A 15301-nucleotide genomic window follows, 5' to 3' on the forward strand; every position below is an offset into this window, starting at 1 on the left:
GTGATTCTGGGGCAGTAAACAACTTATAGAAAAACAAACTAAGCAATGGCAGGTCATGGTTTAACTATGCCTATTCTACAGCAAAGTCCAAGGCCCTACCACAATTTTAGGCTTGTCTTATGAACGCAGCTTCAGTCTACAAAAAAAAAGCAATTTAGCCTGTGAGGTTAGAAGCAAGATGGAGTCAGTCACGTTAGATTTCTCTCATTACTTATTCCAAAAAGGTAGTTTCACCAAGAGTTTGGGGGGGTTCTATTCCTAGAAGGTTGGGGGGTTGGACAGACTTCCCCATAGATGTGTCTATAATGATGATGATGGAAAAGTTTTGGTGTCTTCAGACCACAGAGGCTGTTCCTTTATATCTTTTTTGGCACCACATATCCCTACCTTAACCTCTGTTCCAGGATGCCCATACTCTCTCTGTTCACCAACCTGGCCAGTAGCCATCAAGTGGCTCAATAAAGTGGGAATGGGTGGAGAAAATAAAAAGGAAGGAGTTGAAAGAGGGGCCACTTGAATGCCCCAGTTGCCATCCCCTACTTTGGCTGACCCACAATTTCCGTAAAACAGAATTCATATTCTTCACAAATGTGATATTTTAACTTGCTGATATTCATTCAAATCTATTCTAGTCTTGAAGAAAGTGGTGAAGACCTACCAAGCTTCGAATATCCTTTATTGAGTTTTTTTCTTAATAACTTAGGTGATGAAAACATTCCTCCCCTAATTTGACCACCATCCAGTTCTGGGGGGTGTCCACCAAGTGACATGAAGGGAATCAGCAGTTTCCCATAAGCATCTAGCTAAGCATGGTGGACAGAGGTGGTTGGTAATGAGGCTGGCTCATCCAGGGAAGGGAGGGCTGGTGAGGTCACACAGACTCAAATAAAGGCCCCACATTAGGGGACACTTTCCAATAGGCCAGGCTTCAGGGAGAGTTAGAATCTCTACCATCTGGCTAAAAGTATTGCATAACTCTTCTATTCAGGTGGGATTTCAGTTCCTCTTAAATTTCATGAAATAGTCCAGAAAACCTGAAAGGCACCATTTTTGTTTTATAGTGAGCTGAGTAGAGAAGATACATGAGCAAGGAAATGGTATACAAAACTCCAAAGTTTGTCTAACACATTACAGAAGCTAATCTGTCACTTACTAAACTGACTTATGTAACTAGTGTTGTTTCTTCTGCTCAGAAATTAGCCCTAGACTATTTAAAGAAAAAAATAGAAAGTGTCTCTGGCTAGATAGCTAACAGCAAATAGAGATCCTATTTGTGGAACCAGCTATCATGGTGTGTGTATTTAAGAATCACAGCAGGTTCCAAGCTGAGTATCCTACAAGACGGAGAGACGTGATCACCCCAAACTCAGCTAATGCTCACGTTATCATGCTGCAGAGGACCCCATTCACCTGAGCAATATAAATGAAAATATAATGGAGGCTACAAGCTTCTTTCTGTTCTGTGCCCCTGGGCCAGGTCTTCTGTCTGCTCCAGGCTAGGGGAAGTGCAGGAAGGGTGAGACTCAAGGTGGGTTTTTATTCCCTAATTACACTTGCTGAGCTGTTGGTACAGGACATGTGAAGGACTTGGTGCCAAGACTTGCTGCAGTGACCAGTAAAGAGGCCTTGGTCAGACCTGCTGTGGCAATTACAGGCCACAGTAGCCTAAAGTTCTAGCAGATTGAGAAATGACCATCTGTTATAACTTACCAAAGTACTGTCTTGCAGAGATACTAATATATTAATACCTTAGTGACCTCTAATGGTATTGTAAAGGGACTGGGAAACAGGAACAATGCTGCCTTAGGGGCATGCTGACCAGACAGCTTTCCAAATGCATGGATCCATTGTGCCTTGGCCACTCACAAGCCAACTAGTGGCCCAGAGCGCTGGCCAGGCAACCTGAAGTCAGGCAATGTGTCTTCCCTGGACACCACGTAGCTGGAGTAGTATTGTTTCCTGAGATCCAAAAAACAGAACAGCACAGAAATATTGGGCAGTGACAGCAGTTGTGACACCATAGCATGTTAAAGGACCTTTCGCTGTAGAAAGAGCCAAGGACTCAATACTACCATGTTTGGACCCCTCAGACTAAGCCTTGGAGTGGGCTGGGTTTGCACGGGTTCAGCTGATGGAATAGTGGTGGAAGCAGCTGAGCCAATGCTAGGCTCCAAGTGGAACTTTAGACTCCTCAAGTGGCGGCCCTGAGAAGGGCTGCTCAGCCAGTGCAGTCTAAAGTCAATGTTTGGATAACTGCTCATCACCCAGGTCTGGAAACCTCACTCCCAAGGTTATTAGCACATCCAGTAGTAGGTAGAAAAAGAGGAGGAAGACTCATGAAACTGATTCTGCTCACTGGTTACAGCAATGACCTTGGCTGGGGCAGAGGTAAAAACTCATCTGAAATAAGGTTCCTGGAGTATTTATCATTCTATTTCTCTCTTCTAGGCAAGGAGTTTCCAAACCTAGCCCAGGGCCAATGCCTGGAGCTCTTGTTTGAAATGCAGATTCCTGAACACTAGCCCCAAAGATTCTGATCCAACAGGTGTGGGGTATACCCACGAATCTGTATGTCTATCAAGGGTCCCCTGTTCCAGGTGATCCTGACTTAGGGGATCCAAGAACCAGTATTTGGGAATAACCACTCTAACACACCCCGTCTCCATATATGATTGTCATTCACTGACAATTGGTGGTGCCTCAGATGAGGAGCCCGTGTAACTAACAGCCAGCATGTTCCTAGGCTCCCACACGGATGCACCTATGTGTCATGGGGCATGTGTCTCTGAGATCTGCCCCCCAGCCACTTCACACCGTCCTTGTAGCACACATGCACATTACACCAATTCAGTTCAGCAAATGTTTATTGGGCACCTACAACAGGCAAGGCACAGTACCAGCTGCTGTGGGTTACAAAGACAAGAAGGCTAGGCCTCACCCTCGAGAGGCTTACAGTCTAATAGGGAGAGACACACTCACAGGTAATAAAAATACAAGGCAAAATGAGGTGAGCTCTATGGCAGAGGCAAAAACAATGGGAGAACAGCGAGCAGAGATAGATCAGACATATCTCAGCAGATCAGATGTTGGATGCAGGGAGTGACGTTTCAGCCAGGCTCTGGGAGGTGGGTCGGATTCGCACAGGTGAACTGGAAAAAAGAGGACACTAAGGCACAAGCAAGGTATAGAGGTGGGAAAGTGCAATGAATGTTCAGAGAACAGAGATGCCTGCCTTGACCAATACATAGGAGGCCAACAGGATAACAGAGGGACCTAAGCTGGGGAAGTGGTTTCAGGCCAGATGGTGTGATCGCTCATAGTAGGATTTCTTTCTTTCTTTCTTTCTTTTTTTTCAAATGAAACAAAGTCTCGATCTACCACCCAGGCTGGAGTGCAATGCCATAATCATAATTCACTGCAGCCTCAGCCTCCTGAGATCAAGCGATCCTCCTGTAAGTAGTTGGGACTATAGGCACAGGCCACCATGCCCAGCTAATTTTGTGTGCATGAGTATTTTTTGTAGAGACAGGCTCTCACTTTGTTGCACAAGCTGGTCTCGAACTCCTGACCTCAAGCGATCCTCTTACCTTGGCCTCCAAAAGGGCTGAGATTATAGGCTTAAACTACCACACCCAGTTATAGTGAGGAGAATTGACTTCATTCCATTGGTAATGGTGAACCATTGAAGGTTTCTGAGCAGAGGAGTGACATGACTTCATTTCCACAAGTCTGGGCACACTGCTGTTTGTAATACATGATTAGCTTTATTCTTTTTGTTAACCTTACTCTATGGCTTACACCCCATCCTGGTCTCAAAGCAGAAGTGTGAACCTGAGCCCTGTGGCCACACATACTTTCCAGGCTGCACAAAGCAGGAAGCAGTGGCCTTAGCTAGGTAAACTCTGAGCTCATTTAACAGCTTTGCACCTTCTCCACAGAAAAGGAAGTGAGGCTTTCCAGAACGATTTGAGAATAAGAGGCAGGGCACAAGGACGGTACTTAACTTCTGTTACCTAAGCATGGCAAGAATAAGCTGCAGAGAAAATGGGAGTGCAGAAGAAAATGGTGGAGAGATGCAAATGATCTAACTAGCATCATCCAAACTGAACCCTCTCCCAGTATGACTTCTGTAATAACCCACCTCCACCTCCAGCTAGTGGGAAGGGAGATTCCACAGTCTGACTCACTAGATCAGTTGATGGGGTTTCTAAGCACTCTACACATGGAAGGATCTCTGTGCATAGAGGCTCCTAGGATCCTGCTTAACCATCCAGTGACGAAGGAGAATGGTGCCCACCCGCTCCTGGGCCACCCCAGCCCGCGAAGGGATGCGAGGCCACTGCTGTCCAGGTGGACACAGCAATGCTGGTTAGCGAGGGCTCCCCCAGAACCTCCACACCAGCCGAAGTGGGTGCTTGGGTGGAGAGCACAGAAGGGGGTGAAGTCACAGCTGGGTTTCCGAGGAGAAATGCTCCTGGGGTGCTGGCGTGCACCTCCGGGCCTGGCCCACTGGGGCCTCCGGCACCATTGCTGATGGTCCACAGGCACGGGTAGGGGCTGCAGAGACAGAGAAAGAGGGGAAGGGAATGTTCACTGGCACTCCAAGGAAGGAGTGCCACCTGACAAGCATGTACACAGTGCTGAGAAGGGCATGGTTACAGGAGGGCTTCTGGCCATGGCTTTATTTCTAGCTATGACACAGATTGGTCCTGTTTCTGCAGAAAAGCTAAGAGAAGCAGCAAAGTATGGTGGAATAATGATAAGATTAAGTATTCTGGTACTGGCCCGGCCACCAGCGAATTATTTGGTTTTAGACACAGAATTTCATTTATCTGGGCTCCCTTGCAGCCTATATAAAATTGGCAGGGCAGTAGAAAAAAAGGTATTAAAACTGTATGATTTCTGCATATGATCTCTCCCTGGCCAATGTGGCATAATAACCAGGAAACATCACTGTCAGAAGACTTAAGTTTAAATCCCAGCTCTACCACTTAATTAACTCTGTGGCCTTGGCTAGATTATTTAATATCTCTGAGTGTCAATTTCTCATCTTCAAGATGTGGATTCATAATTTTACCTACCTTACAGAGATTGCTACAAGGATTAAATAAGAGGAGTATATGGTCCTTAGCATGTAGTACTCAGTAAATGGTGGTTGTTAACACTAATTCTTCCATTCCTGGTCTCCGCCTGTGAGCTCTGGTGCCTGGCTGAAAGGCTGGGAGCTACAACATTTTCTTTGCCTTCTCTAGTTCTGTAGCACAGATTCACACACTTGGTTGCACATTCGGCACATTGGAATCACTAGGGGGGGTTTTTAAAGTAATATTGGTGCCTGGATCCCACTCTCACCCCACTCCCCTGCCCCAGAGATTCTGATTGAACTGATCTGGCATGCAGCCTGAGTACGAGGATTTTTTTAAGTTTCCCAGGTGATTGTAACATACAGCCAAGCTTGCACCTTAATATAGATGCAGTTGGAACAGGTGCAATGAACCCAATGTTTTTGGCCTGTAGTCATCACTACGTTTCTTACATTTTAGAGTTTCTGCATTGCCCAACACTGTATTGCTTGATAATATGCTTATTATCCAATGGCAATATTGAATACATTTATTTTGTTTTGTTTCTAACAAAATATTTATGGAGTCAGGAATGAGTTAAACACACCAACAGGGAAGCCAGATTTGGCAATGCCATCCTTCACCTGGTGCCATTTTTCAATGCTACAGGCCTCTTTGGACCATATGAAACCTTCAGCAGCCCATCCTCTGAGCTCTCTCTGAGCTAGCTCAGCTTATGGGGATTCTGGCCCCAATCTTCAGAAGATGCTCTTCTACATTATCTCTTACAGACCCTTTCTGATGCCTCCTGGGCCAGTGGGAAAACCATGGGCTCTGAGAGGTACTGCTTACTGCAGAACCTTCAGGAAGTTTTTAAGGCCTCTGAGCTTCAGTTTCTTCATCAGCAAAATAGGAATTTTAATACCTGCCTTATAGTTGTCTTTGAGTACTACAGATGACTTATATATGGATGACATATATATGTAAGTATCTAGTATACAACTTGGCACATGATTGTTTAATATCTTCAGGGAACCTCATCTTCACTCTCTTTCTCACTTCCTACCACAGCCCAAATCAACGTTTTTCCCTCAGATCCTCTAGATCAGCGTCAAAATGCAAACCATAAATGCCAACTACATATGTAAGTTTAAATTTTCTAGTAGCCACATTTAGAAAAAAGTTAATTTATTGTTAATATTTTATTTAACAAAAATATTCAAAATATTATTTCAACATGCATTTGATGTAAATATATATAATATATGTATATATTTACATCATAATATTTACATAATAACATCTATATTTACATATACTGTTATATTTTTATATATTTATATATTTTTAATATACATTTTATAGATATTAAAATATATATTTTTTCATACAAATTATAAATATATATTAAAATATATATTATCTATTTTATATATAAGTCTATATTATATTTAAAAATGTAAAAATATATGTAATATAGTAGTATATATATTTTGTATTTTTTTTATATATATAAAAAACTGGGATTTTTATTCTTTGTTTCACACTAAATCTTCAAAATCCTATGTTAGTATTACACTCAACTTGGACTAGCTGCATTTCAAGTGTTTGACAACTACAGGTGGCTGGTGGCTGCTGCACTGGACAGCACAGCTCTACACCCTTGTGGGCCACAGCAATATCAGCAACACCCAGGAACTTGGTAGAAATGCAGAATCTCAGGCCCCCACCCAAACCTACCAATCAGATTCTGCATTTTAACAACAACCCCAGGTGATTCTAAGCCACCACATTCTCCTAACCTTTCCTAACTTTTTCTGGACTTACAAATCACAAGTCATCTGATGTCTTCCCAAGTTCCATCCTTTTTTTTTTTTGGAGGCAGAGTTTCACTCTTGTTGCCCAGGCTGGAGTGCAGTGCCTCAGCTCACTGCAACCTCCGCCTCCTGAGTTCAAGTGATTCTCCTGCCTCAGCTTCCCAAGTAGCTGGGATTACAGGCATGCACCACCATGCCTGGCTAATTTTTGTATTTTTAGTAGAGATGGGGTTTCACCATGTTGGCCAGGCTGGTTTCAAACTCCTGACTTGAGGGGATCTACCTGCCTCAGCCTCCCAAAGTGCTGAGATTACAAGTGTTAGCCACCGCACCCAGCCAAGCCTCATCTTTTAATTTTGAATCCACTTTGGACCTTCTCAAAATTCTGCATAACCATATTGAACATAATAGCTGACATTTACACAGAATGTTACTGCTTACAAAGCACGTTAATGCATTTTCTCATTTCTGCATTTGATGCTCACAGTAACTCTGCAAAGTAGGTCATATTATTTCCATGATACCGATAAGAAAGCTGAAGCTCAGTAAGGCTAAGAAAATTGCCCAAAGCCACAAAATCACTACTAAGACGTAGAACTGGGACTCAAACCCCTGCCTGTCAGACTCAAAGGGGCCTTCTCTTCCCACTTCACCACTCAGATTTGTAGAAGTCAGAACTTAATGCAGGTTGCTAGTGTGAGGATTAAACCATGGGGTCCCCCATGCTACACTTAACTCTGTTACCAGGGTTGTGAGGCCAGGCATCCACAATATGTCCCCCTTTTAGGATGGGTGACTCATGGGAAAATGGACAATCATGGGTCTTGACTTCTCAGTGTATATTTATACTTTTCCTCTTCAATTCCTCTACAGTCAGTATCTATTTGCTACCACCATAGTTTAAAGTATTTCTGACTGGTTTAAGACAAATGATCCCAGGCCATAATGTCTTTACCCTTTTATTTATTTATTTGTTTATTTTTTGAGACGGAGTTTCACTCTTGTTGCCCAAGGTGGAGTGCAATGGCGCAATCTCAGCTCACTGCAACCTCTGCCTCCTGGGTTCAAGCGATTCTCCTGCCTCAGCCTCCTGAGTAGCTAGGATTACAGGCATGCGCCACCATGCCCAGCTAATTTTTGTATTTTTAGTAGACATGGGGTTACATTATGTTGGCCAGGCTGGTCTGGAACTGCTGACCTCAGGTGATCCACCTGCCTTGGCCTCCCAAAGTGCTGGGATTACACGTGTGAGCCACTGCACCCGGCCTATCCTTCTAAATAAAAGAAATAGTATATGACTGAGCTGTTTCTCCCCTTATGAAAGAACTCCATCCTGTTGCCACCTTGACTTCTTAGTGTTTTAGAAGTCAAGACAATAGGTTAGACCAAGCCACCCTAGGAAAAAGAATGAACTTGAGTCCCCAGTGCTAAAGTAAACCCCCAAGACGACCAATGAGCGAGTTGATGGTGTTGGTCTTACCTGGGCCCTGGATTGATTGGTCCGTTGGTGTGGGGTACAGACAGGATGCTGGCATGGGGTGTGGAGGATAAGGAAGTCCAGCTGTCAGGTCCCGAGAAAACTTGCAGATTATTGCTTGAGCTTTCTATCAAATTCACTTGGGGAAATAACAACAGTTGAAGTGATAGCAAATGTAGAAGACATAAAGATGGTGACCAGTGACATTATCCTAGGGCAAAATATAACCATGGCTTGCACTACAGGCACCAACAGTTGGTTAGCTCTTTCTCAGGGAAATAGAAAATAAAAAGAAACGTGGGTTTCCTCATTGTCAACCATATGTCAGGTGTCATTCATAGTTTAATCTTCACACCAGCGACTCCTTAACTCCATCTTATAGATACGCCTCAGGGTGGTAGAATGATTTGCCCTGGGTAACACCGATCTGTCTAACTCATTTCACCACAGTCACTCTCCTTTAAGAAGGGACCATACCAGCCTCCCCTCAAGCTAAGCCTAAGGGCCACCAGTGCCCCAGATGAGATTTCTGAGGTCCAGGAACTTATTCTTCTCAGCCATCCCTGAGTAGGTTTAAATATCTCAAGTACAGTGCCTTTTGGCCAGGCATGGTGCTCACACCTGTAATCCTGGCACTTTGGGAGTCCAAGGCAGGGGAATCCCTTGAGCCCAGGAATTTGAGACCTTTCTGGGCAACACAGAGAGACACCATCTCTACAATTAAAAAAAAAAAAATTAAGAAAAAAACATACCTTTTTACAAAAAGAAGAAGATAGTATGATCTTACTTATATGTGGACTCTAAGAAAGTTGAATACATAGAAGCTGAGAGTACAACAGTGGTTACCAGGGGTGGGAAGCTGGGGAAATGAGATATTGGTCAAAGGATATAAAGTTGCACTTGTGTAGGATGAATAAGTCTAGAGATCTAACTTAAAATCTAAAGACTATAGTTAATAATATTGTACTGTGTACTGGAAATTTGCTAAGAGAATAGATTTCAGGTGCTCTCATCATGAAAAAAAGTAACTATGTGAGGAGATGGACATGTTAATTTGCTTGACAGCAGTAATCACTTCACTATGCATATGTATATCAAAACGTCATGTTGTACACCTTGAATATATACAGTTTTTATGGGGGTGGGGGAAGAATGTCTTCCATTTCTTTGAATCTCTATTTGCATAAATAGTATACAAATAAGAGAGAGGAAGAAGGCAGAGGGAGGAAGGAAGGGAAAAGGGGGAGAAGGGAGAGAGAGAAGGAAGATTCCAACGTCTATCTCTGGTGCTATGGTTTGAATGTGTCCCCCAAGGTTCATGTGTTGGGAACTTAATTCCCAATGCAAGAGTGTTGAGAGGTGGGGCCTTTAAGATGTGACTAGGCCATGGGGACTCTACCCTCAGGAATAGGCTAATGTCATTATTGCAGGAATGGGTTTCTGATAAAAGGATGGGTTTAGCCTCCTGCCCTCTCCCCCTCTCTTTCCCCCACCATCCATGTGATGCCTTTCGCAATGTTATGATACAGCCAAAAAACCCTTACCATATGCTGGCACCTTAATCTTAAACTCCCCAGCCTCCAGGACTATGAGAAAATAAAGGTCTATTGCTTATAAATTACCCAATCTCAAGTATTTTGTTATAGCGCCACAAAGGGGACTAAGACACCTGGCCATGTCTCTTCTTTTTACGATCTGGCACTTCCAAGCTCTCCAGCCCTAACTCTTACATCTTCCATCTGTCCCCACTCCCCCTACACTCTGCTCCAAAGCTGTTCCCAGACAACCTAGGGTCTTTCCCCTTTCTGTATCTTTGCTCAGCCCACTCTCTCTACCTGGAATGCCCTGCACCTCTGCCTTTGGCACATGTCATCCTCCACCTTTTACCCCTGCCCACTCCCACTCTGTCCTTTTCTATTCATCTTTCAAGGCTCCATTTAAATGTTAACCCCTCTGGGCAGCCTTTACTCTTCCACCAGGCATATCCAGCTGCTCTTTTTCCTTCATTCCCATGGCACCCTGACTTATGTGTTTTATAGACTGTTTCTCAAACTCTAGAGCGCTTATGAATCCTCTGGTGATCTTGTTAAAATGCAGACCCTGACTCAGGAGTAGAGCCTGAAAGTCTACATTTCTAACAAGTTCCCAGGTGATGCTTCTGCATTATATTAGGATTCATTATTTACGTATTTGTGTAACCCCGAGCTCCTCCAGGGAAGAAGCTATATCTTTTTTTTTTTTTTTTTTTTTTGAGACGGCGTCTTGCTCTTGTTGCCCAGGCTAGAGTGCAGTGGCACAATCTTGGCTCATTGCAGCCTCTGCCTCCCGGATTCAAGCAATTCTCCTGCCTCAGCCTCCCAAGTAGCTGGGATTACAGGCGCCAACCACCACACCTGGCTAGTTTTTGTATTTTTAGTAGAGAAGGGGTTTCGCCATGTTGGCCAGGCTACTCTCGAACTCCTGATCTTGTGATCCGCCCGCCTCAGCCTCCCAAAGTGCTGGGATTACAGGCATGAGCCACCGCTCCCGGCCCTGAAACTATGTCTTAATCACTTTCCTATCCCACTGCCTAGAAGAACATGGTACACAGTAGGTGCTCAGAAGATGTGATTTGATGCTGACCGCAGGAAAGAATGAGGAAGTAGAGTGAGCCACTGCTCAGTTTCTGCTATTGGTAAGCTACATAATCTCCCTACCTGGCAGCAACTGTTGAGGTTGCCAAGAATAGCAGGCTAAGGGACACAGGGACAGGTAGCTGGTGACCAGGAGGACCCTCTACAAATGCAGAGCTCAGGGTGTCACTGAGGAAGGAAGGAGGCTGGAATCCAAATACTCTCCACTGTCTCCCATGCCGTGAACTTTACTTTTTTTATTGTCAATCTCTTCATATTAGTATAGAATCTCCGTAAGGGCAGGGCATTTGTCCATTTCATTCCTGTGCTTGAAACAGAGCCTGGCATATAGTCGATCCTCAATAAATATTTGTTGCATGAATAATTTAATGAAAAAGTAACCATTGTTTTCATTTCTCCCTTCTTTCTACAAATCTAATAATCAGGCAAGGTCTGGGCCTACATAAGGCAAAGGTGGAAAAGGCAATAGTCAGTGAGAAAAAAGCACACAAACAATACTGCTAACTTAAAAAAAACAGCCAGACAGCAAAAATTATTTTAAAATATTAAGGTTGGGTTTGCATGTCTCCAACTGAATCAGACTAAGGCCTGAACATATAGGGATCCAGCTTCCTAGAGACCTTCCTAATAATTCCCTAATGCTAGACCCAGTATTCCCTGAACTGAGCCATGAATGCAACTATAGAAAAGAGACATGTGAAGGTGATGAGCTGAGTGTTTCAGACCCACACAACTTGACATGGCTTTTAGAGATCTGCCTGAACTGCTCAGAATATCAGTGTCCTGGTCTTTCACGCTCATTAGAAACCAGGAGACTGGGGGTTTTATGAAACAATTTTTTAAAAAAAACTAAGATTGTTATACCTAGTTAATCAAATATTTGTACATAAAATAACAATAAAATAAAACACAAAAACAATAATATCATAGATGTATATTAGATGACAGGGGTTCCATCTTTAGCTACTCCTTTTCCTAGCTGTTTATCCATTTCTCCTGACTGCCCCCACCCCAGCCCATACCCCAAGGGTTTAATCAGCAGAGTCACAGACCTGAGGGAGAATGGTTTCTGTGCATGTACGCAGAAGGGTAGGGAGCCTGCCGGTGTCCTCGGAGACCCGAATAGTGCTCACAGCCATGGTGGGTGTGGGGTGCAGGCAGAGGCAGAGGAGCAGCATACTGGTAATTGGAGTTTCCTGCTGTGCACACTCCGTCTGGATTGGAAAAGATCCAGCCTCCCACTAAAATAGACAAGAGGAATACACCAAGACTGAGTCTGTGAACTCCCACACCAAAAATCAGGTGACCAGCTACTTTACACAGCTACAATTCTTGTAAATGACACTGATGCCAGTCTGTGTGATGGTGCCAGCCTGTGTGGTGGTGCCAGCCTGTGTGGTGGTGGTACCATCCCCTAGCTGCCACTGCCCTTGCCCATGGGCAGCTAACTTGGCTTCTCTGGAAATGCATGACCAGTCCTGAAACTGCCTTTGCAAAAATTGTATCAGTGAGAAAATTTTGGCAGTTGAAGAGATCTGATCTACCCAATCTCCCTCTTGCCTTTAGCCTTCAAGCTGCCAAGCTAGCTTTGGGAGACATTTAGCTTATAGTTTAAATAATAGTAATCCTTCTCTAAAACTCAACTGCCTTTGTAAAGCTAATGAAAGACTACCAGGCTAGGAGCATAGAGGAGCCTGAATTCTGCTAAGATGTAGACACAAATGATTGCCAGCCATTATTCCAGACTTTACAAGATACACAACTTTCCCAATTACTCCTGCAGATAACATCACTATTGTAGAACCTAAGATAGGCCTTTAGAGATATCTTTTCAGGTTTTTGGCATATCTGACACCAGTGGCTCCACCTGGACCCACCAACCCCACCTGTGGCCCCACCCAGAAGTGACTCAGCACCAGAGGACAGCTTCAATTCCCTGTGATTTCATCTCTGATCCAACCAATCAGCAGCAAGCACCTATTGTCTAGCTACCCCCACTTCTTCCCTGAAATTGCCTCTGAAAAAGGTAACCTAACCTACAAGTTTTTGAAGAGATTGATTTGAGTAAGAGCTCTGTCCCCAAAATGGCATGGCCAGATTCATGTCTATTAAACTCTTTCTTTATTGCAACGCTGTGATCATTGTGTCAGAGGTGTTTGAACCAGAGTGACTCCATCTTGAATAGGGGCCAGGTAAAGTGAGGCTGAGACCTACTGGGCTGCATTCCCAGATGGTTAGGAAATCTTAGTCACAGGATAAGATAGGAGGTGAGCACAACATACAACAAAGGCCTTGCTGATAAAACAGGATGCGGTAAATAAGCCGGCCAAAACCCACCAAAACCAAGATGGCAATGAAAGTGACCTCTGGTTATCCTCACTGCTAGTTATATGCGAATCATAATGCATTAGAATGCTAAAAGACACTTCAACAAGCACCATGATAGTTTACAAATGCCATGGCAATGTCAGGAAGTTACCCTATGTGGTCTAAAAAGGGGAGAAATCAACCCTCAGCTGTGGGAATTGCCCACCCCTTTCCTGAAAAACTCATGAATAATCCACCCCCTGTATAGCATATAATCAAGAAATAACTATAAGTATACTCAGTTGAGCAGCCCATGCCTCTGTTCTGCCTATGAAGTAGCCATTCTTTTATTCCTTTACTTTCTAAATAAACTTGCTTTCACTTTACTCTGTGGACTCGCCCCGAATTCCTTCTTGCATGAGGTCCAAGAACCCTTTGTTGGGGTCTGGATCAGGACCCCTTCTCAGGAACATCTTTTTGTGCAACCAGCAGGAAGAACCTATCAGATGGTTACAGTCCTATCAAAGGACTCTATCAAAGGGTGGAAAACCTCTAAAGCAACACTGGAATATAGCAATATGAAATACGATGAGTTCATGTCCTTTGTAGGGACATGGATAAAGCTGGAAACCATCATTCTCAGCAAACTATCGCAAGGACAAAAAACCAAACACCGCATGTTCTCACTCATAGGTGGGAATTGAACAATGAGAGCACATGGACACAGGAAGGGGAACATCATACACCAGGACCTGTCGTGGGGTAGGGGGAGCGGGGAGGGATAGCATTAGGAGATATATCTAATGTAAATGACGAGTTAATGGGTACAGCACACCAACATGGCACATGTATACATATGTAACAAACCTGCACGTTGTGAACATGTACCCTAGAACTTAAAGTATAACAAAAATAAATAAATAAATAAATAAATAAATAAAAAGAAATACGATCTGAATGCAGAAGTTAATAGAAATGCAAAGTTAAGGTGCTTCAGGCTTAATTAAAATAAAAGTCAGTCTAGGAGGCATTACACGTATATGTAACTCATGGACTTTCAGCTACCAGGGAAGGTAGGGAATGATTAATGTGGTTACGCAGGAAGAGTGAAAGCCTCTCTATTTCTGCCGAGTGTGAAGGTGCCTTCAGTTCTCACTCTAAGCAACAGATATCATGATGCCTTCCAACCCCACCCCACAAAGAGAATTCTGACAGCACAGAAAGGGAGAGCTGGCCTAGCCACCTTGACAACAAGCATTTTGGTTTTTGGTTTTTTTTCCTTTTTTCTTCTTTTTCATTCCACTTATTTACTGGCAGGCAGCAAGCATTTTGCAGAATATTTTGGACGACTGCAAAATGTTTTGTAGAAAGACTCTGAACAGAAGACTATTTCGAGTGAGTTTATGGGCAAAGACTGAGACTTAGTACTGCAGGCCCCAAAACAAGAAGCTTGTTCTCCCGCTGACCATGCCTCAGCTAAGGGATCAGTGGATGGGGATACAGATAGGAACAGAGCTGTTCCTTAAGAACATTGGCTAAGGATTGTCACCTGGGCTTCGGCAATGAGGAAATGGAGCTTGATATTAGAACCCACCGCCTTTGCTTAATACTTTTTAAGTACAAGTAAGCAAATTGTACAAAGTTCATATTACAATCATTCCCAACAAATCCTTTTCTCATCTTCATTTTCCCAGAGTTGCACAAACTTATGGCCCAAGGGGTCATAACTAACAGACTAACAGAATCAAGATTCATGCACCCAGCGGGCAAAACCAGGCAAGTGGCCCCTCAGAACCAGACTTTGCCACATATAATGTACACACCTCAAGAAGTTTGCTGAGAAGATTGCAACACATGAACTTTGAACTCCTATGGTTCTGCACATGGCCCTAACCTAGAAAACGAGGTTTTTATTCCAGTTCATTCCACCTAAAGGAAAAAACTGAGGGGGAAGTGAAAAAAGAAAAACAGCTCAGAACAGTCTGAGTTATGTGAGGCATGCAA

At 43.6% G+C, this 15301-nt stretch overlaps 1 protein-coding gene across 4 annotated transcripts in view; it reads right to left on the reverse strand.

The window, feature by feature from the left end:
* Positions 1 to 2846: 2846 nt before the first annotated feature.
* Positions 2847 to 15301, reverse strand: part of SFT2D2 (SFT2 domain containing 2) — an 88503-nt gene continuing 76048 nt past the window's right edge. For all 4 annotated transcript variants that reach the window (XM_014342011.5, XM_055111938.3, XM_063604101.1 and 1 more), the window contains 3 exons: positions 12043 to 12231; positions 8361 to 8496; positions 2847 to 4557 (listed from right to left, as the gene is read on the reverse strand). In XM_014342011.5, the coding sequence (XP_014197497.4) occupies positions 4263 to 4557; positions 8361 to 8496; positions 12043 to 12231 (620 nt within the window). In that variant the 3' untranslated portion in view covers positions 2847 to 4262. The remainder of the gene's footprint in view (positions 4558 to 8360; positions 8497 to 12042; positions 12232 to 15301) is intronic.

Source organism: Pan paniscus, chromosome 1 (genome assembly GCF_029289425.2).
Source record: "Pan paniscus chromosome 1, NHGRI_mPanPan1-v2.0_pri, whole genome shotgun sequence".
Classification (NCBI taxonomy): Eukaryota; Metazoa; Chordata; class Mammalia; order Primates; family Hominidae; genus Pan; species Pan paniscus.